The sequence below is a fragment of the Danio rerio genome, chromosome 16 (genome assembly GCF_052040795.2).
Source record: "Danio rerio strain M-AB ecotype USA chromosome 16, GRCz13ab, whole genome shotgun sequence".
Lineage (NCBI taxonomy): Eukaryota > Metazoa > Chordata > Actinopteri > Cypriniformes > Danionidae > Danio > Danio rerio.
In genome coordinates, this window is record NC_141036.1 from 42,592,984 (window position 1) to 42,620,000 (window position 27,017).

The 27,017-nt window shown below is 33.2% G+C and overlaps 2 protein-coding genes and 1 long non-coding RNA gene across 15 annotated transcripts in view; 1 reads left to right on the forward strand and 2 right to left on the reverse strand.

Moving 5' to 3' along the window:
- Positions 1–27,017, forward strand: part of kiaa0319 (KIAA0319) — a 164,656-nt gene that overhangs the window by 124,436 nt on the left and 13,203 nt on the right. For 5 of the 13 annotated variants that reach the window (XR_015511807.1, XR_015511811.1, XM_087287553.1 and 2 more), the window contains 12 exons: positions 12,821–12,894; positions 14,999–15,105; positions 15,989–16,695; positions 19,027–19,183; positions 21,706–21,804; positions 21,891–21,988; positions 22,552–22,639; positions 22,749–22,844; positions 22,925–23,057; positions 25,258–25,486; positions 26,798–26,921; positions 27,006–27,017. The exon at positions 27,006–27,017 is cut by the window's right edge and continues 118 nt beyond it. Coding sequence is in view for 7 of the 13 variants with exons in the window: in XM_087287553.1 (XP_087143679.1) it covers positions 15,057–15,105; positions 15,989–16,695; positions 19,027–19,183; positions 21,706–21,804; positions 21,891–21,988; positions 22,552–22,639; positions 22,749–22,844; positions 22,925–23,057; positions 25,258–25,486; positions 26,798–26,921; positions 27,006–27,017 (1,792 nt within the window). In the remaining 6 variants the exon portion in view is untranslated. Of the gene's footprint in view, positions 1–12,535; positions 12,574–12,682; positions 12,895–13,769; positions 13,867–14,428; positions 14,651–14,998; positions 15,106–15,988; positions 16,696–19,026; positions 19,184–21,705; positions 21,805–21,890; positions 21,989–22,551; positions 22,640–22,748; positions 22,845–22,924; positions 23,058–25,257; positions 25,487–26,797; positions 26,922–27,005 lie in introns of those variants that run through there. The other 8 variants (XR_015511808.1, XM_087287547.1, XM_087287550.1 and 5 more) reach the window with 4 other exon arrangements.
- On the reverse strand, positions 2,409–4,726 carry LOC147833435 (uncharacterized). The gene is made up of 2 exons (XR_015511888.1): positions 4,485–4,726; positions 2,409–3,043 (listed from the first exon to the last, which is right to left on the reverse strand). It is a non-coding gene; the product is annotated as an uncharacterized LOC147833435 (long non-coding RNA).
- Positions 5,815–13,710, reverse strand: tdp2a (tyrosyl-DNA phosphodiesterase 2a). Its single transcript, XM_087287560.1, has 7 exons — positions 13,673–13,710; positions 13,122–13,226; positions 12,265–12,900; positions 10,027–10,118; positions 9,836–9,954; positions 9,585–9,755; positions 5,815–9,473 (listed from the first exon to the last, which is right to left on the reverse strand). The coding sequence occupies exons 2-7, from the start codon at positions 13,145–13,147 to the stop codon at positions 9,168–9,170; spliced, it is 1,350 nt and encodes a 449-aa protein (XP_087143686.1). The 5' UTR covers positions 13,148–13,226; positions 13,673–13,710; the 3' UTR covers positions 5,815–9,167.

The following is a 27,017-nucleotide window of genomic DNA, read 5'->3' on the forward strand; positions in this document are numbered from 1 at the left end:
AATACTTTCCTATCCCAATATAAATTTATCATTTACTTGTAGTATTCTTAAGTTTACGATAACAAATATTTACAGGAATAAAATAATGTTGTTATAATGGTATAGTGTTGTTTGTTGTGTTAGTACATGTAGTAGTGATTACAATCTCGCAATTCAAAAATGTGTTCCATCATGACATCATTAATAGAAGATGGCTGCAGTGACAGGCATGTGCTAAATATCCAGACATTCTGTGAACACATTTTAAACAAGGAGATCAAATGATGTGAAACAAAACATGTGCAGTGAAGTATGATGAATATGTTAGTATTTTCCAAAGAACATTTAAAGATACTTTTGCATTGTAATATCATTGTTCTTAATAACTGTGCTGTTATACAAAGTGTAACATCAAACACAAAAATCCATATTGTCAGCTGTGGCATTATGTCCCATTTTAATTTTACTTTTTGTTAGATAGACACAGAGAATGTGGACAGATAAATAATATATATATATATATATATATATATATATATATATATATATATATATATATATATATATATATATATATATATATATAATTAAAATGGATTTACATTTTTGGATTCATCACATTAAAGTAAAAGTAAATGGAAAAAAATAAATAATGTTTTCCATAATTCTTTTATGAAAAAACATCGAAAAGTAATTCATAACTGATTGTTTACTTACCTTCTGCTCCTTTTCCCCTTCTCTTTACTGTGCTTGCAACTACAGCTGTTTAAAATGCAGCTCCACCACTGGGCTCAGTGGGCCTCCTGGTGCAGCTCCACCACTGGGCTCATTGGGCCTCCTGGTGCAGCTCCACCACTGGGCTCAGTAGGTCTCCTGGTGCAGCTCCACCTCTGAGCTCAGTGGGTCTCCTGGTGCAGCTCCACCAGTGACCCCAAGTCAAGAATTAAAAATACAAATACAGTTGAAGTCAGAATTATTAGCCCCCTGTTTATTTTTTCCCATTTTCTGTTTAACAGAGAGCATATTTTTCAACACATTTCTAAACATAATAGTTTTAATAACTCCTTTCTAATAAACGATTTATTTTATCTTTGCCATGATGACAGTAATTCATTTTTTTAAAGATATTTTTCAAGACACTTCTTTACAGCTTTAAGTGATATTTTAAAGGCTTAAACAGTTTAATTAGGTCAACGAGGCAGGTTAGGGTAATTAGGCAGGTCATTGTATAACAATGTTTTGTTCTGTAGACTATGAAAAAATACATCGCTTAATGGGGCTAATAATATTGACCTTAAAATGGCTTTAAAACAATTAAAAACTGATTTTTTCCTGCAAAAAGGAAACAAATAAGACTTTCTCCAGATGGAAAAAATATTATCAGACATAATGTGAAATTTTCCTGAATCTGTTCAACATCTTTTTGGAAATATTTGAAAAAAAAGACATTTATTTCTGAGGCACAAATTCATTTTTATTTTTTTATTTTTTTATTTTTTTTGGTTATGCTAGGGATTTTCGCAATTTTAATGTTACAAAATGTTTGGGGTAGTATGTGATTAAATTCAAGGTTTTGTTTTATTCATCTAATTATAATTAAAGTTGTCACTGTGATCTGCAGTGATTTTTTTAACTCCTAAATATGTGCTATCAACATAAAATATTTCTAAAAATCCATTTTTTGGTGGTTCTCCCTTTCAGAAACAGAAAGCTCTAGATATACTCAGAGCAATTACTTTTAATAAAAGTTCATTCAATTCAGACAGAATTCTAAGCCAAGAATTGAAAATACTTTCCTATCCCAATATAAATTTATCATTTACTTGTAGTATTCTTAAGTTTAGGATAACAACTATTTACATAAATAAAATAATGTTGTTATAATGGTATAATGTTGTTTGTTAATGTAGTATAGTAAATGTAATTGTGATTACAATCTTGCAATTCAAAAATGTGCTCCATCATGACATCATTAATGGAAGATGGCTGCAGTGACAGTCATGTGCTAAATATCCAGACATTCTGTAAACACATTTTAAACAAGGAGATCAAATGATGTGAAACAAAACATGTGCAGTGAAGTATGATGAATATGTTAGTATTTTCAACAGAACATTTAGAGCTAAACATTTTTTATTTAACAATAACTTTCGATGTGGACATCATGCACCAATGCAAACAAATTCTATTACAAGTCTGGATTCTGTAAAGTGCTAATATATCTATTCTTTTTAAATGTTATAAATTGTTTTATATTGTAAAAAACAGCCATTTAACAAATATTGCAACCTAAATAACCATTTAGGGTTTTCGTGCAAAATAAGAATAAGTTCTTGTATGCTGTAATGAAATCAGTGACAATTTCAGTGGTAACATGATAAATCATGTCGAAATACTAAAACTGAGATGAATGAACACAAGGATAAGGATGAAGTCATAACAGGTTTATACAATCAGCACTTAAAGTTTTTCTATATTCCATATTCCCTATATTCCTATATTGCTAATAGGTTTCCGCATATGTGTTAATACAGTTATTATTCATACAATATTTTTTTATAATTACATTTTAATATCATTGTTCTTAATAACAACAATAACTTAGCTGATGGAAATGGTGTAACATCAAGCAAAAAAATCCATATTGTCAGCTGTGGCATTATGTCCCATTTTACTTTTACTTTTTGTTAGATAGACATAGTGAATGTGGACAGATAAATAATAATAATAAATAATTGTGTAAAATTTAGATTTAGATCTTTGGATTTATCACATTACAATACAAATAAATGAATAAAAATTAGACGTTTTCCATAATTCTTTCATGAAAAATCATCAGAAAGTAATTCATATCTTCTGCTCATTTTCCCCTCTCTTTACTGTGCTTGCAACTACAGCTGTTCTACATGCAGCTGAAGCACTGGGTTCAGTAGGTTTCCCGGTGCAGCTCCACCACTGGGCTCGGTAAGTCTCCTAGTGCTGCTCCACCACTGGGCTCAGTGGGTGTCCTGGTGCAGCTCCACCTCTGACCTCAGTGGGTCACCTGGTGCAGCTGGATTCTTGACTGAAATGTAGGCAATGAATGACTGAGACGGGATAGGGGAGGAGACCAACAGAAACTCAAAGTTTAGACAATAAAACCTGCTCCTGACCAGGGGTGCGTTCCAAAAACCATCATTAGCCAACTAAGGTCACAAGTTCTGTCATCACAAACATAGTTCGTTGATTTGGCAGTTCCCAAATCCATGGTTTCAATGAACATTCGCAAACTGCGTTGCAAACTTGTTTGGTTGCAACTACACCTCTGGAGCTGTAGTTAGAAACATAGTTCCTGGTTGTGTTCTATTCCCAGTTATCCCTCCTATGCCCTATTGCTTTCAAACATCCCAACATTTAAACTTGGAATGATTAAAAATAAAAAAAAGCTTTAAAGTCATCTCTCTTAGGTGTAATTTTCTTTCAACGTATTTTTACAGTTCAGTTGTAATGATTTTCATGTTTACAATTACAATTAATTATGTCAACTTTGAACACATTGATGTCATTTCAAACACAGGCGTGGCTCTTGACGAAAGCTATAGGTGACCTATTATTTAAAAGTGGAATTTGTTACATCTCCAAAGTTTATGAAAAAAAAAAAAACATAGCACAGGTTAATGTTTTTAATTTATAATAGGTTATTTATTAAGTATTTGTATATGACATGGGCCTTTTAGTTAGAACATTTCTGCAGTGGCTTGCAAGTGTCAAATTGTAAAAGTAGACTTTTTAAAAAAATAAATAAACAAGATTCTACCTTATAATCTTCATCATCATCATCATCATCATCATCATTATAATTATTATTATTATTAAAGTAGGATTTTTCCTTATGATATATGATATTAGAATATGTGTTAGCTTTTGTAAGTGATTTTATGCTAACTTAGAATAGACTATGGAATATTCTCAATAATAATTGTAAAGGAAACATTGGCTCTATTTGTGCCGTTTACATATGTTTCAATTAATCTAAAAAACGAGTGCATGTTTTTACCAAAACTAATATTGGATTTTTAAAAAATGCGTGTGCATGTAAAACAATATATATTGCACAGAAATGTTTGGGTTCTTCTCTAAAGAAGTTGTTACCACTCTGTTTAGAGCATCATTATGGGCATTTTACGTTATAACTAACCTGGTTCAAACGATGGATCTGCGACAGAGAAACTACAGGTTTTAGGAAACACTTGTCACTACATCGTTCTTTTCCCAAACGATGCATCGTACTATGATAGTTCAGCCGCGAGTTACGTCGTTGTTTAGGAAATGCACCTCAGGTTAGGTTCACAGAGTAAGTTACCTCTTTTTCAGAAACAGGCTTGACTAACCCTGCTCTCTCAAGTTTGACAAACCCGCCATTTTAAAATGGAAAATCTAGTTTCTTTCATTTCAGGGCTAACAGCAGGGCTAACTGCAGTTTTCACTTAACCTCCATTCTGAAACAGGACCCAGTTTCTATTCACCTTATTCTCAGCTGTCGAGCGGGCGCTGACATTTGAATCTTTTTGTCTCGCGACTTCCGGTCACATTCACTTCCATTCATTTTTTGACGTTAACAACTGCTCGTTACGGTGCTTGATGTTGCAATTTAAAATTTTCTTATTATATTATGCTACTTGGTCTGTGTAGTCATGCAAACATTTGTTTGTTGAGCAAGTAGTTTGGCCATTTTCTGCCGTTTATTATTCCTAGTCTTTTCTCCCATAGGCGACTGAATCGGAAGTTCTAAGACAATCGCGAAAACAGGCGCACTTCCGCATTTCAGAATAAGGTCAATAGGTATAAAATAAACCTTTTGAGCAGTACAACATCAACAACTTTTGTTCCTTTTCACACTAGTGATATTAACAGAGGCATAATATCAATGTATAAAGCATTATTACACCTTTTTATTATTACTAACACCTAAATACCACAAAACAAATTAACATTGTTAATGATTTGGAATCAAATATGTTTGCCCTGCATATATATTTGCATAGAGACATATCTTCTAGTGCAGTCAGTTTGCTGTTGTTCTTTTGATGCAAAGCAATGGGGTTCCACAAAAGAGATAAAAGTTAAAACTACATGGGCACAGTGCGTGTTTGGTTGCTTCTGAAAACACTATTGATTGCTTTTAGGTCAGTGATTATGTAATTGTTTAACTAAACCCAAAGGCCCAGTTTCACAAACAGGCCTTAGATTAAGCCAGGACTAGGCCTTAGTTAAATAAGCCTATTTAAGACACATTTATATAAATGGCTTTACAAAAATATTACTGGTGTGCACCTGGAGACAAAAAATCCTCTCACATCATCTGTGGATGATGATCTGTGGAATCATCAATTTAGAGATTCATAACAAAAGCCGTGAATACTTATGTATATGTGATTTTTTTAGGTCTTTTTATTTTTAATAAATTTTGCAACTTAAAAAAAAACTTTTTTTGTGTGTGTAGAATTTTGAGGAATTACAAGAATTTAATCCATTTTGGAATAAGGCTGTAACATAAAATATGTGGAAAAAGTAAAGTGCTATGAATACTTTTGTGAAAGCACTGTAGATGCAATGTAACTTAAATTTACCAAACGGACCATCAAAATAAAGTGTGACCTAATTTTTCTAACAGTGATGCAAATGCAATTAAAATCTGCACTCAACCTACCTTCAAACAAACATATGGTATGACTCAATTAAAAATATAGCATAACATTTGGAAAACTTAGAATTCTAGAATAATTAAGGCAACAGCTATTTTTAGTTCATTGTAGTAAAAATGACGAAAGGTTTCCTTATAACAGTGGCAAGGAATGATCTTTCACAACCTTCATGATGGTCTTTATTAAATTAATGGCTTCTACTTAGGCTGACAGAAGAATACTTCAACATTTAAAATTAGATTAAATGCTTTATACTCAGATGATATGGCAATTAATTCATCTTAATCTGTGATATATTGGAATGAAGGGAATAGATTAGCATGACAGAACATTGATCCATTTACTGCGCAAAGGTTTGATTAATGACATCGTCATGCATTTTAAAGGCCGGTTTTTTTTTAAGGCTTTATTCAAGGTTTTTGCCTTAAGCATAAAATTCTGACAAAGTTCTGTTTACTGATGCAAGCATTCAATTATGCGAGATAATGTTGGGAGAAACAATAGATAATGAGTTTTCAGACAAACATGATGGGTAGAAAATGAAGAAACAGATGCCGTGCTGTAGATTCAAGGCACGTTCTGTGTACAGTAAATTCCTACGGTAAAGCCAGATGGTTATGATGAGGAGTGTCCTGGTAAACGTTAATCCAACATTTCTGCCAATGTCAAAGAATAAAAAAAATTCTACCACCTTTCTAAATTTGCACGCATTGGCATATTTCAATTTTGATAAGCTTAAATAGGAGACAGACTATACTTTAAATCATTTCTCCAAAAAAAGCAATGGTTTACGGTTCCAGTTTAAAGTTCTACAATAACTAGAACAGCATATTATATAATCAACCATATTAACCTGATTTAATTCAGACTTATGCAATAAATTAAAACAAAACAAATAAGCTTACCCAAACAAATTATTAAATTAGTATGTGTAGTATTATAATAAGCAACTTAAAATGTATGATTTATTCATGCAATCATATTTCCATTGAAGTATGTTCCTAAAATTGCCAACTCTTTTTCCAAACGCAGAATATTGTGTTTAAATTAATAAACAGAATAAATAGATGTTATGTGTTTGTGGTTGATATTTCCAAGTCACAGCATAACTACTGTAAGAATCATATGCTGTGATTTGAGCTCCCTCTAGTGGAGAAGCGAAAACGTGGTGGTAATGGTTTTTAGCGAAGACTATGCAGATGTTACCTCTTTTTAGTTAACATCTGCAGACAGAGGAATCTAGGCCTGGCGGTCACATGATAGGTTATTTATCACAATGTAACTTTTTAGCTGCAATTTTTATATGCCACTTATATCTTTTAAAAAATTCTAGATTTTACCAAATCATTTTCGTTGACCAATGTTATGAAGAAAGCTCTTTTAACTAAGGCTTTTTCATAAAAGTTGGGGTAAGTGATATGTTGGGCCAGACGGAATCTGAGGACATTTTTTTGCTGTTTCTGCACAGAATTTAGTTAAAAATCTTTGGATTTATGTGGAATGATTTTGGGAGTATCACAACTAAAAACTGAATCTATGAACTAAAAAGTAATACCTTTTTAACTTGTATTTAATGTTTATAATGCAATTCCAATTCGTTTCACTTTTTTGGTAAACAAATCATGTCTTCTAAATAATATATCTACTAAAAGACAGAAAATATGATTTTACAAACTGTAATGTGAATAAATTATATAAACATTTTCATATGTCAATAATTATACTGAAATTAATTAAAAAAACTGGATAAATATACAATTACACACACTTACACAAATAAATAAACAATCAATGATGGGCTAAAAATCTGCGGAATTCTGCACACGCAGATTCTGTGTGGGCATAGTGATTTGTAATTTTTTTAATGTTATGCATTTTATTTGCAATATTTGTATATAAAAGAAAAGCTTGATTGATTAAAAATAAATAAAAGGTGCTTCATGGGTAATTAATGTGTCTTTGCTCTTTGAATAAGGGATCCTTAAAGGTAACCACACAAAGTTTAAGGCACTCTAAAAATAACTGAAAAATTTAATCTCTTATCGAGTTTCAATTATTTTAAAAAGGCTCACTCATGTGCATAGATTGATTTGGTTGCTTTTCTTTGGTGATTAGATTTTGTTCAGAATAGGCCGTTTAATGATCATAATGGTCATTGTGTGTTTGATTAATTAATTATATTACATGGCTTACAAATACTGGAAATTTGTAGCCAAGACATAATGACATATTCACTGAATTACTGGAGTAAAATGACTAGAAAAAGTTTTTATTTTTCTAAAATTGCTAAAATGGAAAAATGGTTCCTTGAGAGAGACAAAAAAAAAGTGTTTTCTATGGCATCAGTGTGGAACTCCCATTTGGTTCTTCCTTTATTTTTTACAGTCTATGTTGTGTAAAAGACAATGTGACTCATCCCAGCACACAATGTCATAAGACATTAAGTTAGATTTAGGTTGTGATATCAGGTCAGGTTTCCAAAATTCTATGTCCAGCCAGCGTCTAAGGACAATGTAACTTTTATGACCAATAATGTTGTCAAATGACTTTGATATTTGGCTGATTTTAGGTTGTGTTGGAAAGTGACCAAAATCAAGCAACAAGCCAACATCTTAAACCAACATCATATTGACATCAAATACTGACATTTATTCGTGAGATATGGCAACCAAAATACCATGTTTGCTAGACATAATAGCGGTAACGTTTACACAAGCTATAACATCATTAGACGTTGATATTGGGTTGACTTTAGGTTGATTTTGGACATTGACATTGCCTGGCATTGGGTTCTGACCCAATTTTTATTTCCAAACAAAATGTAACGTCCCACAACGTTGGGGTATTGACGTCATGATGACGTACTGTGCCTGCTGGGATTGGACCACACTTCAAAAACGCTGGGTTGTTTTAACACAACACTGGGTCAATGGACAAACCCAATAGTGGGATTAAAAAAATGTAATTTAAAATTTATTTATAAACATTAACACTGTTCATTCATTCATTTTCTTTTCGACTTAGTTCCTTTATTAATCAGGAGTCGCCACAGTGGAATGAACCGCCTTTAACACTTGGTTATCTCCATATTTAATCCAATATTGCAATAAAACAACCCAGCAATTTTCATAATGTAGACAACCCAAGTCCAGTGCTTGTGTGTGCTCAATATCTTGCCACTAGATTATAGTTTGTCCCTCCTCTGACCATTGTTGCAAGTTTATTACCACTACCACAAGACTTCATTCCAGTTCATATCTCTTGCATCCAGCATACTGATTCTGAATGACCCTAAAATCTGGCCTCATTTGGATATCATCAGCAATATTTACTTTACTCTTGGCTGGTTGCAACGTTTTGACTCATCAGTGAAGGAATATACAGTAGTTAATCTCCCAGCAATTTATGACTAATTGAACATGTTGGCACTAGTCCAGAGTTCATTTGTCAATAGTGATTTGTTTGAAAAGCATATGGTTTTGATCCATGTTATATAATCATGAATCAGTCAGTGACACACTGTTCTTCTGATTCCCCATATTTGAAAGTACAAAGGATACCCCAGTGATCACTGATGAAATAGTCACACTTCAGCTTCTCCAGGCCAATCAGCGTCATGCTTTCTGGCCGTAGCTGTGCACCATTTGCAGCTCCTTTAAGGAAAAGTCGATCAAATCGCAGGCGTATAGGATTTGGGATATCATTGTTATCATTGATGGATGTGTCCCAAGTGTATCTGCTTTCCTCTGGTTGTCCCAGCATCTCCCACACATCAGAGATACCATCCGGCAACCCCCCAAGCTTCTTTACCTGTCATCAAATACATAAAGACAAAACCACATGCCAGATATTATTATTAAGAACATTTATATAATAAGACACATGGGTTATCATTGGGAACATGTTATCATCATACACAACCTCCCAATCTCTAAGGTTGGTATCTCCTCCAAATATAACGGTGTGGTCCTCTGGGGTCTCCTTCATCCATTTCCAAACCCTCCACAGCTGATTTAAGCGTTCTTGAGAGCCTGTCTTACAGCTCTCCAGATGAGATGTCATAATGCACAGAGGATGGCCTGAAAAGCTCACCTAAACAAACATGCAGATGTATTGCAGAAATGGGAAGCTTAAGTTTTTGAATGATGTATAACTAAGACTAAGGCTCTTACGTTTGCTATTAGCAGGTTCCTTCCCTGCTCTGTGGTGGGATACTTCACAATGTTGCTTTGAATGCACTGCACTCTCTCCTTTCTGAGCAAAATCCCACAGAAGTAGCCATCTTCACTGCCTGAAACCAGAAACGGTTCTCAAACTAGAAATGATATTTGTTTATTGGGTTTGTATGCGATCTTTGACATACCTTCCAGAAATTGATCATCTTTAATAACATTCTTTAAAATCTTCACACAAGGAGGTACCAGCTCTTGCAGTAGCACAACATCTGCACGGTACCTGCATTAAAATAACAATTTAGTAGTTCATTAATTCGAGACTTAGATTATCTTTATATACATTGAGACGTTCAAATCAATGTTATTACTGTTAAAATATTTCAGCATTTTCTATGCAAAGTCATCTGTTTCTTAGTTCAAAGCATTGATTTATTTATTTGTACATCTCTATTAGTGCATAAAAAATAGTATGAGTTTTGTCATATATACGGATAGTCCAACCCCAATGACAGAGAGGATATATTTAAATGTATACAGGGTTCATACAAATTTTTCCTACTAATATTCCATGACTTTTCCAGAACTATCAAGTACATTTTCATTAAGTAATGTTTCATGTAATGTCTACATAAACATGATACATATTAAGAAGAACAAAGCTGTTTAAATGTATTACAGAATATCATAGAACATGCAACAATCAATTTTGTTTAAATTTGTTTTTATGTTGATTTTGATAATGCTTACACAGCACTCACAATGTGAGAGCAAGTTTTTGTCCAAGGACAGAAAAGAAGTAAAGGGAACTAACCTATATTCAAGTTAGGGCTGCATAATATATCATTTCAACATCAACATTACAATGTGTGCATCCGCAATAGTCACATCGCAGCATATGCAATGTTGGGATTATAGTTTAATATAGAGTTTAATCATAACGGAGTAAAAGTTTAGCGTCTGCATGCAATTTTAAAGAGATGGTTCATCCAAAAATTTACATTTTCATTACACCCTTCACTTTGTTTTAAACATTTATGAGTTATCTATTTTTTTTAATGAACACAAAAAGAATATAATTTAATAACTCCTATAGTATTGAAACAAGTGTGAGTAAATAGGGAGTACATTTTAATTTTTGAATGAACTGTCCCTTTAAGGCCTGACTATGTGAACATTTCTATATTTCAAATTTTTAAATCATCCGACCACAAGAAATGTTTTGTAACTTTAATAAAGATTAAATAATATACAACGAAGACTATGCAGTGTTGATTATTTAATATCTGTACCTGAATAGTGAATACCTGAAAACTAAAATTCACTTTTATCTTTAATATATTTTATTTTTCTATGCTTGTAATTTATTTGTTATATATTATTCAAGATTTACTTCTCTGCAAAATCCCCCCAATCAATCCAATTAACCCTGTTAAATCATCTGGTGAAGTTGTATTCCCATTGCAGATATACAAAACACCGTAATGCCAGATATTTCCAACATCCCGCAGCCCTAATTCAAATATACAGATATTTGCTATACTAATTTCCATGACTTTTCCAAAACTTTGTGGGGTTTTCTGTTTTTCCAAAACTTTTCCAGGCCTGGAAAATGGCAAAATTCTATGACCTTATAAATGACCGTATGTATGTATGTATAAATGACCCTTTATATATATGTGTATATAAATAAATAAATAAATAAATAAATAAATAAATAAATAAATAAATATATATATATATATATATATATATATATATATATATATATATATATATATATATATATATATAGTCTTAGATACAGTAAAACTATTTTTGTTTTTATCAGAAGAAACACATATACAACTGGATCAAGTTCAAGTGAACTTATGAGTAAATACTAGGGCAGGGCCAATAAACGATATTAAATCGAATTGCGATAAAATTTATGTCAATAACAGTGATAAGATCTGGACTTTTATATATTGATCTATGAGCCAATTACACAGCAGAAAGGTGCAACAATGTGAATCTAGAAGTGTGTTGATTTTAGAGATGTACCGAAAATTTTTTGGCCGAAAAAAAAAATGTTATGCCATTTAATAGACCCTCTAATTTTTGTGGCATCAGTTACTGTTGGAATAATCTGTTACATCTGGAAGTATTAACAACTTATATTGAAATATATGTTGTTATCTTTCAATATGGAAAATAATTATTGAGATTGTATTTTTGCCATATCGCCCAGCCCTAGTAAATACTATTATTTTTATGCAACCTGAGAAGTATCCCATTATTTTCCAACTGCCTAAACTCACTCTAAAGTCATCTTTTAGATATCTAAACAAGAAATCTATCCATAGTATCTATTTAATCTATCCACATTGGTGTGAAAAGTTCTGCATCCTAAAAATAAAATTACAAATAGAGAGTACTGTAACATTTACTTTCCAAGGTGTGACAACAGACCTTTGACCCGGTCACGCACATTCTCATCATCCAGACCATCTATATTCCATGATAACACTGTCAGATGATTGCTTCTTGCGCTGGCCTGGGTTTTCTGCTCATCAGCAGACTGATCAGTGAATGATTTTCCCCAGTATGCCTGGTGTAAAGAAAAACTGGACTGGATTGTCTGGGTGCACTTGGTTTCTGTTGATGTTGTATGCATACCCTGGATGGGAGGGGTTTGCGTTGACTGAGTTTGGATGGATTGACATTGGAGAGACTCTGTCTGGGTTGACTGGTCGCAGGTAGGCTTAGTTAATGGTTTTTGTGGACTTGGGATTGCAGGAGTTCTTACAGGTGAAATTGACTGACTTTTTCTTTTTTGGTTGTTCTTTTCATGTTTTGATCCTGCAGGCTTATTTTTGTGGTTTCCAGGAAGGTTCTCTGAGGCTGATGATTGCTCTTCAACAGCGACCTGAGTGTATTCACTGCCCGTTTTTACTTGGCATGAAGCGCTTTTTTTCCTTTTATTCTTTTTTTTATTCTTCACAGTTTTCTTCTCAACTTTGGTATCCACAAGACATGGATCGGTGCCATTACAACCCAAAGGAGGAGCTTCCGAGCAGGTATGACTATATCAGAATATAACAGAATGTCATGATGTCATTTGTTTTGCATACAGAACAAAAGACAAAATTATTAGACCTCATTTTTATTCTTTTCTTTATATATATATATATATATATATATATATATATATATATATATATATATATATATATATATATATATATAAACATTTTAGAAAAAAACAGATAATACAAACGAATCTTGAAAATACTGAACATTTTACCTTTGTACACAGGATGGGTTATCCATTTGGATGATGTCAATGTATTGTTCTTTGTGTTCAGATTCTCTTCTAGGGTTTGGTTCTTCCTATGCAGTCAAGTTAAACCTGACAAAAACAAGTTCATTCACTATGTTTATGAAAAACAAAGTTAGCTCATTTGGCACAGTAATAATGATGTTCAACATGCCTGTTAACAATATAAAAATCATGTTGTGGGTTAGATAAAGTAAGCAGACACCAACCATTTTACAAGAAATAAAACCAGAACAAAATGGGTTTGTGGATAAAAAATTGTAATTACAGGAAAATTGTAATTGTATTTTTTTGCTATTTAAAGCTTAAACCGTGACATTTATAGTACTGTTGTGGTTATACAACTGGTAAACAGTTGGTTTCTATACTGTTACAGCTGTTTTAGCACAAGGTTTTTGAAGATACAAACTGATAAATACAGGATAGCTTAAACTTCCTAATGAACACTGACTACGAGAATTTCAATAACATTAATTTAAGACTTGCGGAATATACAGCAGAAAATATATCATACTTACAGACAGCTGTTCTTGTCTCCAAGCCTCAAGAGTAAACTGACGGACTCTTCTACCTTTCCATAGGCCAGCAGATAATTTAAGTTTCGATTTCTTCTAGTGCGTGACGTCAGAGGTTGGTACTCGGGTTTCCCTTCTGAGCAACTGCGGGTAGCCAATGTCAACATTTAATTGGAAATTATCCAAACACGCCTGCTGTAATTAAAAACTGCTACTGACTACGTGGTGAAACATATAAGTAAAATGTAATATCAATAATGTTAATATGATGTGGTATATATATATATATATATATATATATATATATATATATATATATATATATATATATATATATATATATATATATATATATATATATATATATTTGATTTGGTGTGTGTGTGTGTGTGTGTGTGTGTGTGTATATATATATATATATATATATATATATATATATATATATATATATATATATATATATATATATATATATATATATATATACACACACACACACACACACACACACATACACACACAAATATATATATATATATATATATATATATATATATATATATATATATATATATATATATATATATATATATATATATATATATATATACACACACACACACACACACACACACACACACACACACACACACACACACACACCAAATCAGGCATGCGATGTGTGTGTTTCTGCAACATCACAGAGACCACGTCACGTGTTTCCCTCCGCCCTGCTGCTCGTCTCTGTCTTTATCTGCTGACACTCCCTCCCGCAGACAAACACACACACACCTCAGCATCTTTCCAGCTATATCAGAGCTTTCATTACAAGATCATTGCCGCAATATCAGCTCTTCACCACAGCTTTAGTTTACTCCATCAGCTTGTGTCCAGCACGAATTCGCCATGGAGTAGCAGCACGGAAGCAGATCCTCGATATCATGGAAACAGATGCTTGAATAAGAGCGTCACATCCCTCTGGTACTGTAGGCTACAGCTAAAACTATACAATAACAACAATAGCCTCGGGCTTGCCGTTTCTCTCTGTTTAGCTTCATTGTGTTATGGGATTTGCTCGTAAAAAAATTAAAATAAATAATGACAGCTGTGATTACGAATGATAATGGAGACAATATAATGTAACGTTATTTAACAAGAACATGTAACATTACCCCAGAGATATGTATACTACAGTTGTGGCTGTCTGAGGGATAAAAAAGGCTCACAAAAAGGGTCTGCCATTAATTGAATTTATAGTTGCGTTAAATTATTGTTTATTGATCGGTGTTCTGTTGTAATTTATTATACATTTTTGATGTCTTCCCAAAGGGTTTGAAGAAGTAATGTCTGTTAGAAACCATCGCTGTGAAAAGGCGGCAGTGGCATCATGAACTTCTTACCAGTTCTTTCACTTTTGATACTCTTATGTATCAGAGGCAAGTATAAAATTCTGCATTATTCATCTAAATAGGCTGATGCTGCAGGGATGTGCTTGGTATATAAAAATAATTTATATTAAAAGACAGTTATAGTCAGAATTATTAGCCCCCCTGTTTATTTTTTTCCCCCATTTTCTGTTTAATCACAAAATATTAAAAGTAATCTAAATAATTCATGCAAAATAATATTAAAATATATCCAAAATGCATTTTTAAATGAAATTAGTCATTTTAAATATGTAAACAATGTGTTACAGAAAATATGTAAAGAAATGCAAATAAGTACACAAGTATAATGAGTAAATTATTTAAATATTATTAAATATAATTAAATACAGTATTACATTAAGTATAGTATTGCATAGTTTATTATTTTCAAAAATGTTTATTAGACCCATCTATAATACATCTTTTCACTGTATTTGTGTCTTTATATAAAAAATAAACTACATAATGGCCATTTAGATTTTAGGACAGTGGTCTCTCACATCATATCATATTTTCACCTATGGTGTCTGTAAGATAGAAAACCCCTCATTTTGAATATTTAAAGTGTATGTATCAAACATAATGTAGACTTTATAAGGTTAAAACATGTAACAACGAGTGAATTCTGTCAGACACTGATTTTTTTCTTTTAAATAATTCATGCAATTGTGCGGTGAAGAGATTATGCTTAATGCTTTATTTATCAAGCTGCTATTTAATTTGAACTTTTGAGGACATGAAAGACTGAAAAAACTAAAGTGTAGCTACAGTGTATGTGATTTCCATAACATAGATTTGAACTTACATCTTGTTCTGCCAGACATTTAGCAAATCTTGCCATGCATTTGGCTGTCAAAAGCATCACATATTTGTTTATTTGTGGCCCATTCAGTATCAGGACAGTGCTGGCAGGCCGCAACCTACTCTGAAAGCGTGGTGTCTCCGGAGCTGAGGAGCAGCAGTATTTTACGTGTCCCGGATGTGTCGTCCCTGGCTCAGTGTGCCGGGGCCTGCTGTGATCTCCCGGGCTGTGACCTGGCCTGGTTTTTTGAGCACCGATGCTATGTGCTCAGTTGTCAGCACACAGAAAACTGCCAGCCGAAGAAGAGACCTGGTACAGACTCTTACCTGGCCTTCCTGCAACGTGGGCCCCCACAAACACTTGTCCTGCAGTCCCTGGTTCGAGGAGAGTCTTTCCCAAACCATTGGCAGCCTCTGGCCAGACACCGGGGATCCGAGGATCCCATGAAGGATCTCGCTCTGCTTGAAGGGATTCAGGATTCGGACAACCCTGAGCCTGAGTATGCAGAGAGTTTTCGAAGTTTGGAAGACAAAAGAGCTGAAGACATAGACCTAAAAGCGGTAGAGCAAGAAGAGCAAACTGGGCTTTATGATTGGCCACCTGTTCAAAGAAAAGAGGAATTCAACCAATCAGAGACGGAGAGAGGCAGTAAAAGATTGACAACTGTTCAGGGCCCTGTTGAAAGTAGCACCATTACCCCAAGTCATCTTTCAGAAGAGAGAAATGAAAGCAGATCAACCATTATTGAAGCAGAATCTAATGTTACGGTACCATCAACCACTGTATTTGACATTAAGGTGAGATTTTTTTTAAGATAATGAAAACAGATAAAAGAAGTTAGTACTGCTTTTATTCAGCAAGGATGCATTTAAAGTTATTGAAAATTTTACCGTTGATAACTTTTTAAAAGCAAGCTTTTATGAAATAATTCTAAAAATAAATTGGATTTAACATTAAGAAATATGTTTTCTGTATTACAGCTATGAATATATATATATATATATATATATATATATATATATATATATATATATATATATATATATATATATATATATATATATATATATATACACATATAAATATATATATATATATATATATATATATATATATATATATATATATACACATATAAATATATATATATATATATATATATATATATATATATATATATATATATATATATATATATATATTTATTTATTTATTTTTATTTATTTATTTTTTGAAATTTAGTCAAGCGATTCCACTTAATGTTGATTTCTTATCTATTCTCAAAATCAAAGTCAGCTTTATTGTCTATTCAACCACATGTGCAGAACATACAGAGAATCAAAATTGCGTAACTCTCAGACCCTAGCCTAACATACAATATTAATACAAAAGTTGAATTTTAAAAAGAAATTACAATAAATACAATTATGCATAAAATGTAATCTAAAAATATTGGTAAAAAATAAACATTTGTAAACAATACATTTACACTTAAGGGCATATGGCAAGGAGTTCAAACCAGAGTTCAGATGTAAAACAGTATATAGTGCAAAAAATGCAGTATAATGTAAAACAGTAAATAGTGCAAAAGGCTTGTAAACATGATAATTATGATAAAGTGACAGTATAATGTAAAACAGTATATAGTGCAAAAGCCCTCTGAACTTAAAGCTATGGTCTAAATCAGGGGTCACCAACCCTGTTCCTGGAGAGCGACCTTCCTGCACATTTCAGTTGCAACCCTGACCAAACACACCTGTTTGTAATTATCAAGTGCTGCTTTAGGTACTATTAATTAGTTCAGGTGTGTTTGATCAGGGTTGGGACTGAATTTTGCAGTAAGGTAGCTCTCCAGGAACAGGGTTGGTGACCCCTGGTCTAAATATTAAAAAAAGTATTTCTGAAAAAATGGCACATTTGACATTGAATTTTACACTTTGAAGTAATCAGATCAACAGTTTACAAAATAATACAAAAAAATATATTGAACCAATAAACATCAAAAATCAAGTGGTATGCATGTATTATGTATTCATGGTTTGTCCTGGCTCAAAATAAAGGGGAAATGGTATCCTCAAAAAAAAAAAAATTGGCAAATTGAAACAAACACCTTTTGCATTATCTTATTTTTAAAAGCTAACATTTAATGTAATTAAATATATTACCAGTGCTTGAGCAACGCTTGGGGTCTGATGGTAGCAGTGACTGCCTGCCTGATTTTGTATTTATATATTGTAAAGGTCGTCACAGCAGAATGAAGGTTATAAATTGTAGGTTGTCAGCGGAATGAACCACCAACTTATCCAGCATTTGTTTTACGTAGCAGATGCCGTTCCAGCTGCAACCCATCACAGGGAAACAGCCATACATTCACACACATACACTACGGCCAATTTAGCTTACCCAATTCACCTTTAGCGCATGTCTTTGGACTGTGGGGTAAACCGGAGCACCCGGAGGAAACCCACACCTACATGGGGAGAACATGCAAACACCACACAGATATGTCAACTGACCCAACCGGGGCTCGAACCAGCAACCTTCTTGCTGTGAGGTGATCATGCTACCCACTGTGCCACTACTCACTGTTATTAAGCTTTAACACACTATGGACAATACATTTATTACAGTATTTGTTCATGTTAACATTACTTAATGAAAATACTGTTGTTTATTGTCTGTTTATGTTAACTCACAGTGCATTAACTAGTGTTAACTAGCATTAAATTTGGATTTAATAATGCATTATTAAATGCTGAACTATGAATAATAAATGCTGTACTAGTATTGTTTATAATTATAATAATTTAATTATAACATTAACTAATGAAACCTTATTGTAATCTGTGACTATTATAATTATTAATTTAAGTAAAATAATAACATTGAAGAATCCATTTGTAACCATGGCACAGTAATCAAGACCGGCATTGCTCTTACTGATAGCTGCCAGTTCATTATCATTGCTTGAAATGTCACGATTCTATTTTAATGCTGTGGCGTCATTAGGAAACATGGTGTCTTAAATGTTCTCCCACTCTGGCTAAGCGCTTAATCAGTCAGTTTTATGTCTCATCTGTTGTGTGAAATCTGTAGACATGAGTATGAAAACACTTTTATCATTAAAGGTTGAAGAAGAGCCACAGAACACATCGTCTGCAACTACTGCACCTAAAGTCGTGGAAGACCTCAGTACAGAGACCGCAAACTTTAGTGCAGTCAACGGTTCATTCATCACTCCAGCCAACACTGAAGCTACACCGCAGATGACTTCAGAACAGCCAGGTACTGTGCGCAATATTGGGGAAAGTTACTTTAAAAGCAAAAATGCTGTACTAAGTAACTTTTTTTAATTAAAGTTATGTGTTACTTTTATGTTACTTTTTCATCTGGCCTGGGCCTGCTTTTAATAACACACACACAAAAAAAAAAAACATAAAAACCTGAATGTTTTTGTAAAACCCTTTTACTACAGTAGCTGAGAGAGCTCACAGTTAAACAAATGTAAATAAAGAAAACACTAACAAATTGAGAAAACATCTTAATCAATTTGACCACACATGTACATGCAAATTCTCACAACACATGCAAATACAGAAATGTGCTGCAAATAATGCACATTAAATAAATATTAAATGCTAATTGTGCAATTGTCAGGTTATTAGGGCTAAAAATACTCAAACTGAACGACCAGGGCATTAAAATTAACATAAAACTCACCTCAGATCTTCTCCAACACTGCTGACTTTAGTAACTGAAAGTAACTTAAAGTCATTGCCGGTCCCACTTTATATTAAGTGTCCCTAACTACTATGCACTTACATAAAAAAAATAAATACAATGTACTTACTGTGTTTATAAAGTATTTGAGAACACTTGTGGTGCTTTTGAGTTGGAATAGAGTTTGGGTTATGGACAGGTTTGGTGGCATGGGTAGGTTTAAGGGTAGGTTAAGGTGTGAGGGATGGTCAACAGTGTATTTACAAATGTAATTACAAAAGGTAGTTACAGATGTAATTACATACATGTATTTAATCAAGCATAAGTACAAAGTAAATACATGTATTTACACAATAAGTACATTGTAACAAACTATTAATTCCTATGTAAGTACATATTAGTTAAAGCCACTTAATATAAAGTGGGACCCTATTGCCATTGTCTTGCTTTTTTGTTGTTTAAAATACACTTCATATTCAGTAAAATCATCAGTTTGACTGCACTGACAGCTGATATTAACTGATCCAAGCTCCTTTAGAAGCAAATGAACGACACCTGTGCATTTTGTAGAGCTGCTTATAGCTTGACTGAACTTATTTTAAAAGTGACTCAACTTCAATATTTGTTTTTTAAACTGAACTGAATTAACATTAAACTTACTTGAATTGAAAACCACTTGTCTTCTTTAATTTAAAGAGATAGTTCACTCAAAAATGAAAATGTTCTTACAATTTCCTCACTCTCAGGTGGTTTTAAATCTTGATGAGTTTTATTTTCTGATGAACACAAAATACTTTCTTTTGAATAGTGTCATGCTGCGTTTAAACCAGACGTTGATGACGCATCAAGCGTAAGTGATTTACATGTTAAGTCACTGCAAAGGCGGGAATAGACATTTTGCAGCGCGTTACGTGCGAATGAAGTGGTGTGAGTTGAGCTGTTTATGTGATTGATGCGCCTATCGCACATTTTACGTTGGAAAATTTGAACTTAGCGGACATTCGCACCAAGTTTACCAATCAGGAGCTTGCTCTGGTAGGGGCGTGATTATGACGTAGCGCCTGTTGTTGGTTACCTGGGGGAAAATGTTCCGGCCAACACTGGACAAAAGTTACATCAAACTGGGCTCGGCTCAGTTAGAAGCACCACTGAAAGCCTCTATCATCCATCATCCATCATCCAGGTATAGTTTCTGGAGGAGTTGATGAACCTATAGAGCTGGGTGCACCTCTGAATGGATTTAGTAAACTCAGACACGGCTCCAATCAAATCAACGCTGTTTTTCAGCCTTTCTAAAGTACATAAACACAGCTATTCTCTCAATAAAATCCATGTTAGCCATTTAGCAACGAAGCTAGAGTCACCGGGCAGACAGAAGCCCTATCCATGACGCAAATCCACATCTATTGTGCTGCGAATGAAGTGGTTTTAACACACAAATGAAGCGAGTAAACACAAAATGTTTAAGCGTCTATTTACGTGCAAATAGCACGATTTATCATTTATTTATTATACATGCTGTGTCTTGTGTGAACACAGCGACAGAAACCTATTTGTCATCTAAAATATTGACGTCCATAGTAGGAAAAACAAAGACGATTGTTACAGGTTATACACCTTTTAAAAATATATATATTTTTTGTGTTCAACAGAAAAATTCAAACATGTTTGTGACAAGTGAAGTGTGAGTAATTATTGACATACATTTTAGTTTTGGGGTGAACTATCCCTTTAACTTGTTTTATAATTGATTGACTTTGCACTGTTATAACCAAACCGAATCAACATTGTTATTCAGACACTGAACGTTGTTTCAATTTACTATAATCTTCTATATTAAGCTGCTTTGACACAATCTACATTGCAAAATCGCTATAGAAATAAAGATGAATTGTTGAGTTGACTAACTAAATTGAGCTTAAAACTGTTAAAAAAAAACTGTGGTCTTAAAGTTGCCTTTTAGGAAAGTTTTTTTTGGCATTATTTATTGTTTATTATTACTATAAAGCTATTGTGTGATATAAAATTGTATATAAATAGATGTGACTTGACTTGATTGGCTGTCTTGTTATTCTCTCTTTGTTCAGTAAGAGCTCTGACTGTGTCCATTGAAGGCCCTGTTGAAGCCATGCTGCCCCAAAACACTGTTAAACTAACAGCTTTAGTTAGTCCAGATGATACTGCCGGTACGACCTTCTACATTCTGAATTTTATGCATTCCAGATGAGTCATGATTATGTATTTATTTTTTTTTATTTTAAATTTCCTCTAGAATCTCCTTACACATATGAGTGGACTTTTGTGATCTCACCAGAAGGACAACGTAGGGTGATGGAGGGGCAGCACAACAAATCTGTCATACTTTCTGAAGTGAGATTTAATTCATTTAATACACTTGTTTTTTTTATTTCTAATTTTATTTTGACAAGGAATAGTAAGACTAATTTCCACTTCCATGTTTTATTGAAAATAATTTTTAAACTTAAAAAATATGAATTGTTACATTTTTATTTGATTATATTTTAAAGATTGAACTCTCAATGTTTAATAATTATAATAAGTGTGTTGTATAATAATTCAGACATTTTTATTACTTCTTTAATATATCTGATATTAAATCAGATATATTAAACAACATACAATTTCTAAATAATAATTAGTTGTAGTTTTATTTATTTGGGTATTTAAAATTGATAAATAATAATAATAATAATAATAATAATAATAATAATAATAATAATAATAATAATAAATCATAATTTTTGTTAACCAAAATAAAAGTATATGCTATACTACGCATCACAGTTCATAATTATTTGTCTTTGGATTTTGTTTTTCCCTGAATTAAAAAAAATAAAAAACACAAAAAACCATAATTTAGTAGATTAAATTATTTTCAATTTCTGAGAGCATTTCTGTATCCTTTATTCCAGCTGTCAGAGGGTGTTTACGCAGTCAGAGTGATTGTGAAAGCACATCAAGCATATGGAGAAGGTTCTGTGGACTTGACCGTACACCCTGGTACAACTATACCCTCTTTGCATCATCATTTATTCACCAAAAAAAAAAAAAAGTATGTGCATCATGTGCCTCACACAGTGGATGAATTGGCTTCCTTTTCATTCTACAGCAGAGAAAATAAACAAGCCTCCTAAAGCAGTCGTTCTTCCCAAGAGCCAAGATGTGCTGTTCAAAAAAGATTCTGTCTTAATCATTAACGGAAGTGGTATGTGGCCTGTTTCCTTTTTTCTGCTTTTTGCTATAGATCTATTAGGTCATGTGTTTTAACTAAATTTGCATTTCCAGAGAGTATGGATGATGCAGGGATTGTCAGTTATCTGTGGAAAAAGGTGGACGGCCCGTTTTGGACACCTGAAGGTCCTGTTAACAAACCTGTACTGCAGCTGAAAAATCTTTTACCTGGAGAATATACCTTCGAGTAAGGACTTTTGTTTTACAAAAAATAAATAAGGCATTTGACACAGTAATAACACATTGATAAATTAAATATGGGCTGATTTGCATACATTTCTAACTAAAAAAAAAACTGATTAGAAATACTTATTATACTTATAATATATTTATTTAGGTTTAAAGGTTTTTCCAGGGGGGATTTTGGATTTTTTATTTATATCTCCTAATAATTTTGTTCTGTCATGACAACTCTATTACAACTAACTTGAGATATAGTATGGTAATAAATATGTATCTAGCAGTGTTGATGGGTTTGGTCTTGGTGGAATAAATGTGCTACGCTGCTGCTGCTGCTGCTTTGATTATTTTGGCAGAGCATATAAAGTTAACACACTGCTGTTCCAAACATAATATACAGTTAGGTCCATGAATATTTGGACATCGACACAATTCTAAAATTTTTGGCTCTGTACACCAACACAATCTGAAACGAAACGAACAAGATCAGCTTTATCTGCAGACTGTCAGTTTTAATTTGAGGGCACATCTAAATCAGGTGAACACTGTAGGAATTATAACAGTTTGCAAATGTGCTTCCTACTTGTTAAGGGTCCAAAAGTAATTGGAGAATTGTCTATTAAGCTGTTCCATGGGCAGGTGTAAGTTATTCCCTCATTATCTCAATTACAGAGCAGATAAAAGGTCCAGAGTTCATTTCAAGTATGCTATTTGCATTTGATATCTGTTACTATCTGTCAATTCTCAAGTTGAGATTTAAGGGGAAAGAAGTGTTATGTTATGCAATGGCTAAGTCAATCCCCTGAGCTCAATCCGATTGAGCATGCATTTCACTTGCTGAAGACAAAACTGAAGGGTAAATGCCACAAGAACAAGCAGGAACTGAAGACAGTTGCTGTAGAGGCCTGGCAGAGCATCACCAAGGTAAAACCCAGCATCTGGTGATGTCTATGCGTTCCAGACTTCATTGACTTCATTGACATTGTAATTGACTGCAAAGAATTTACAACCAAGTATTAAAAAGTGAAAGTTTGATTTATGATTATTATTCTGTCCAATTACTTTTGGTCTCTTAACAAGTGGGAGGCACATATGCAAACTGTTGTAATTTCTACACCGTTCACCTTATTAGGATGTAGATGCTCTCAAATTTAAGCTGACAGTCTGCAGTTAAAGCACATCTTGTCATCTTTTCACTTCAAATCCATTGTGTTGGTGTATAAAGCCAAAAATGTTAGAATTGTGTAAATGTCCAAATATTTATAGACCTAACTGTATATGTAACCCCATAGCAGATTTAAACACGGGGGAGCTGGGGTATATGAGGGTTTTCGAAAACGCAGTGCGTATAGTATAAAACAACACAGAGTCATTTAAAGTGCTGAGGAGCAAAATCATTGGCTGCTGAGGCGGCAGCAACCAATCACCTGCACCATATAGTTGATGATGTAGGATCAATTTGGACACGGCCTACTCTATCTGCCTGCGCGAGTTTCACAACAGAACTATGTATGAAACCTCGCCACTGTTGCCACTGGCTTGCATGGTTCAGGATTTGTGGAGCTGCACATCGATGGATTTGCTCTTCAGTGTTTGGACTTTCAGCAGTGAAATTAAACCACACTAAACTGAACTAAACTAAACTTTAACTCTGAAAACTGGACTTACACTGTTTCAATTCACTATAATCTTCTATGTTGAGCTGCTTTGACACAATCAACATTGTAAAAGGGCTATAGAAATAAAGATGAATTGAATCAAATACTGTGAGCAGCAGGAAAACCAAAAATATTTTATCATTTATTAATTTATTTTGTAGAAAAAAATGCTGTTCATAAGCAGACAAATTATCTATGAGCCCTCTAAATAAACCTTCAGAATTCATACTATATACATAAAACAAAGTTGTGTGTATGTCTGTACCGCTGAAGTGAATATTTATGGCTTAGTGCAGGAGAAAAAACTTATTTTGAGAAAATGTTTGATGTTCTAGAAATCCACAGACACAAATGACTAAAATGTGTTGAAATAAACTCTTTAAAGTGTTTATTTTCTATATGAAAACTATTATGCCGTGAAAAAGACCAAAACTGACATAGGCATGAGGCTGTTGAAATCTTTAGTGAATGATTCCTTTGGGTTTTCTTTTAATTAGTATTGACCTCATTAACTTCATCCTGACCTGATTTTTGCTTGGCCTACATTAGGCTGACAGTGTCTGATTCTGAGGGGCTGAGCGACTCCAGCACTGCCACCTTGAGGGTCAGCATCCCAAAAGATGAGCCTCCTCTGGCCAGAGCGGGCACAGACCGGGTCATTACCCTGCCTCTCAACCACCTCACCCTGTGGGGAAACCAAAGCACAGATGACCAGGCCATTACAAGCTACCTCTGGACACTCCATCCCAGCAGCCCGACCCGAAAGGTCACCATGCAGGTAATTAGATCTTTACTTCACCCAGTGGAAAATGTAAGGTTGACCTTTTTTTTTAACTACAGTTGTTGACAGGAACGGTTTGTCTACTGCAATGTCACTTCTAAAACTCCTAAGGAGAAAGAAAATAAAATAAAATGGGTGTTCTGTTATTTTGTAACAATCTTTCTGTTTAGTTCATTCCCAAAACATTTGGGCATATACATTGTCAGTAAATAAACCAGATGGAAACCTACTGAAAAACGCCTTAGAATAACATTGAAATAAATTGCTATAACTTACTTAGGGAATGGTGGCAACATGCACGCTGGATGTATAAAACATCCTAGCATAACTTTCTAAAGAAACAAGAGATTTTGTTTGTGTTAGCCGTAGAAATGCTACATACATATACATATATGTATATATATTTTTATTTATTTATTTATTTTTGTAGTTTTTCCTAAAAGTCTGTAAATTGTATCTTTTTTTGCCATAAAAATGTAAAATTGGAATTTCTAAGGATAAAGATTGAAACTTTAGCTTCTTCTGTTTAAAATTATATATGACACTTGATGCTGACATCTAAAATAAGTTAGAGAAAACCAAAAATGCAAACATCTTGGGCATCTTCATTGTCAGTAAATAGAATGTACCAGTTGTTCCACTTAAAACACCTAGAATAACATTGGGATAAAATGCTATAATTTGCACAGGGAATGGTAGACAAAATTTATTTTGAAAGTATAAAACATCATAGCATGTATTTCTAAAAAAAAAAAAAAAAAAAACTTCATGAGGTTTTGTTTGTAATAACTAGAAAATGCCTCATTTTTTAAAACCGTTTTTCTTAAATTTCTAGAATATTTTCTGTCTGTTCATATGTTTTTGGACCAAAAAATATTTTAGACTGGACCTTTAAATGATACAGATTGAAGCTTCAGGTTCTCCTGTTTAAAATAATATGACACTTGAGGCTGACTGCTAAAATAAAAAAATAAAACTGCTTTAAAAAAATAATAATATCGGCCCAATAGGTGCCCACAAAATACCTCTAGGTCTTTAAGGGTAAAATAAATGTAATGAATTACATAAAATAGTTTGATTGTAGAATTTAAAGAGACTGTGTCACTTTTAATAATTTAAGAAAAATCTATAAATACACCTAAAGTGATGATAATTTAACATGGATATCTAGGATGAACAACTGAGTTGTCATTTATTAATCCTCATTTTTTGATGAATTTGTGCTGATTCAAGATGATCAAGTCCACAATAATTCATAATAATTTAGGACTTGATATTTAGAGATGTTTTCATATGCTCCATCTTTAGGATGTGAGATCAGCATTTCTGCTAGTCTCTGATCTAGAGGAGGGTCAGTACACGTTTCAGCTCACAGTCACTGACTCAAGAGGTCAACAGGATTCAGACACCATCTCTGTCACTGTGCTGCCTGGTAAAACACAACCCCGGCACCAATAAATATGTATACAGAATAACTATACATCCTCTGCAGTTGACATTTTATTATTTGTGGCAGCAAACAGAGCAC

Excerpts from the sequence above, each read along its gene's own strand:
- tdp2a (XM_087287560.1), bottom strand. The coding sequence starts at position 13,147 with ATGGATAACCCATCCTGTGTACAAAG. Across the intron at positions 10,119-12,264 it reads CTGTTGTCACACCTTGGAAA|GTACCGTGCAGATGTTGTGC; the intron begins GTAAATGTTACA and ends ATTTTAATGCAG. Across the intron at positions 9,474-9,584 it reads CCAACCTTAGAGATTGGGAG|GTAAAGAAGCTTGGGGGGTT; the intron begins GTTGTGTATGAT and ends ATTTGATGACAG.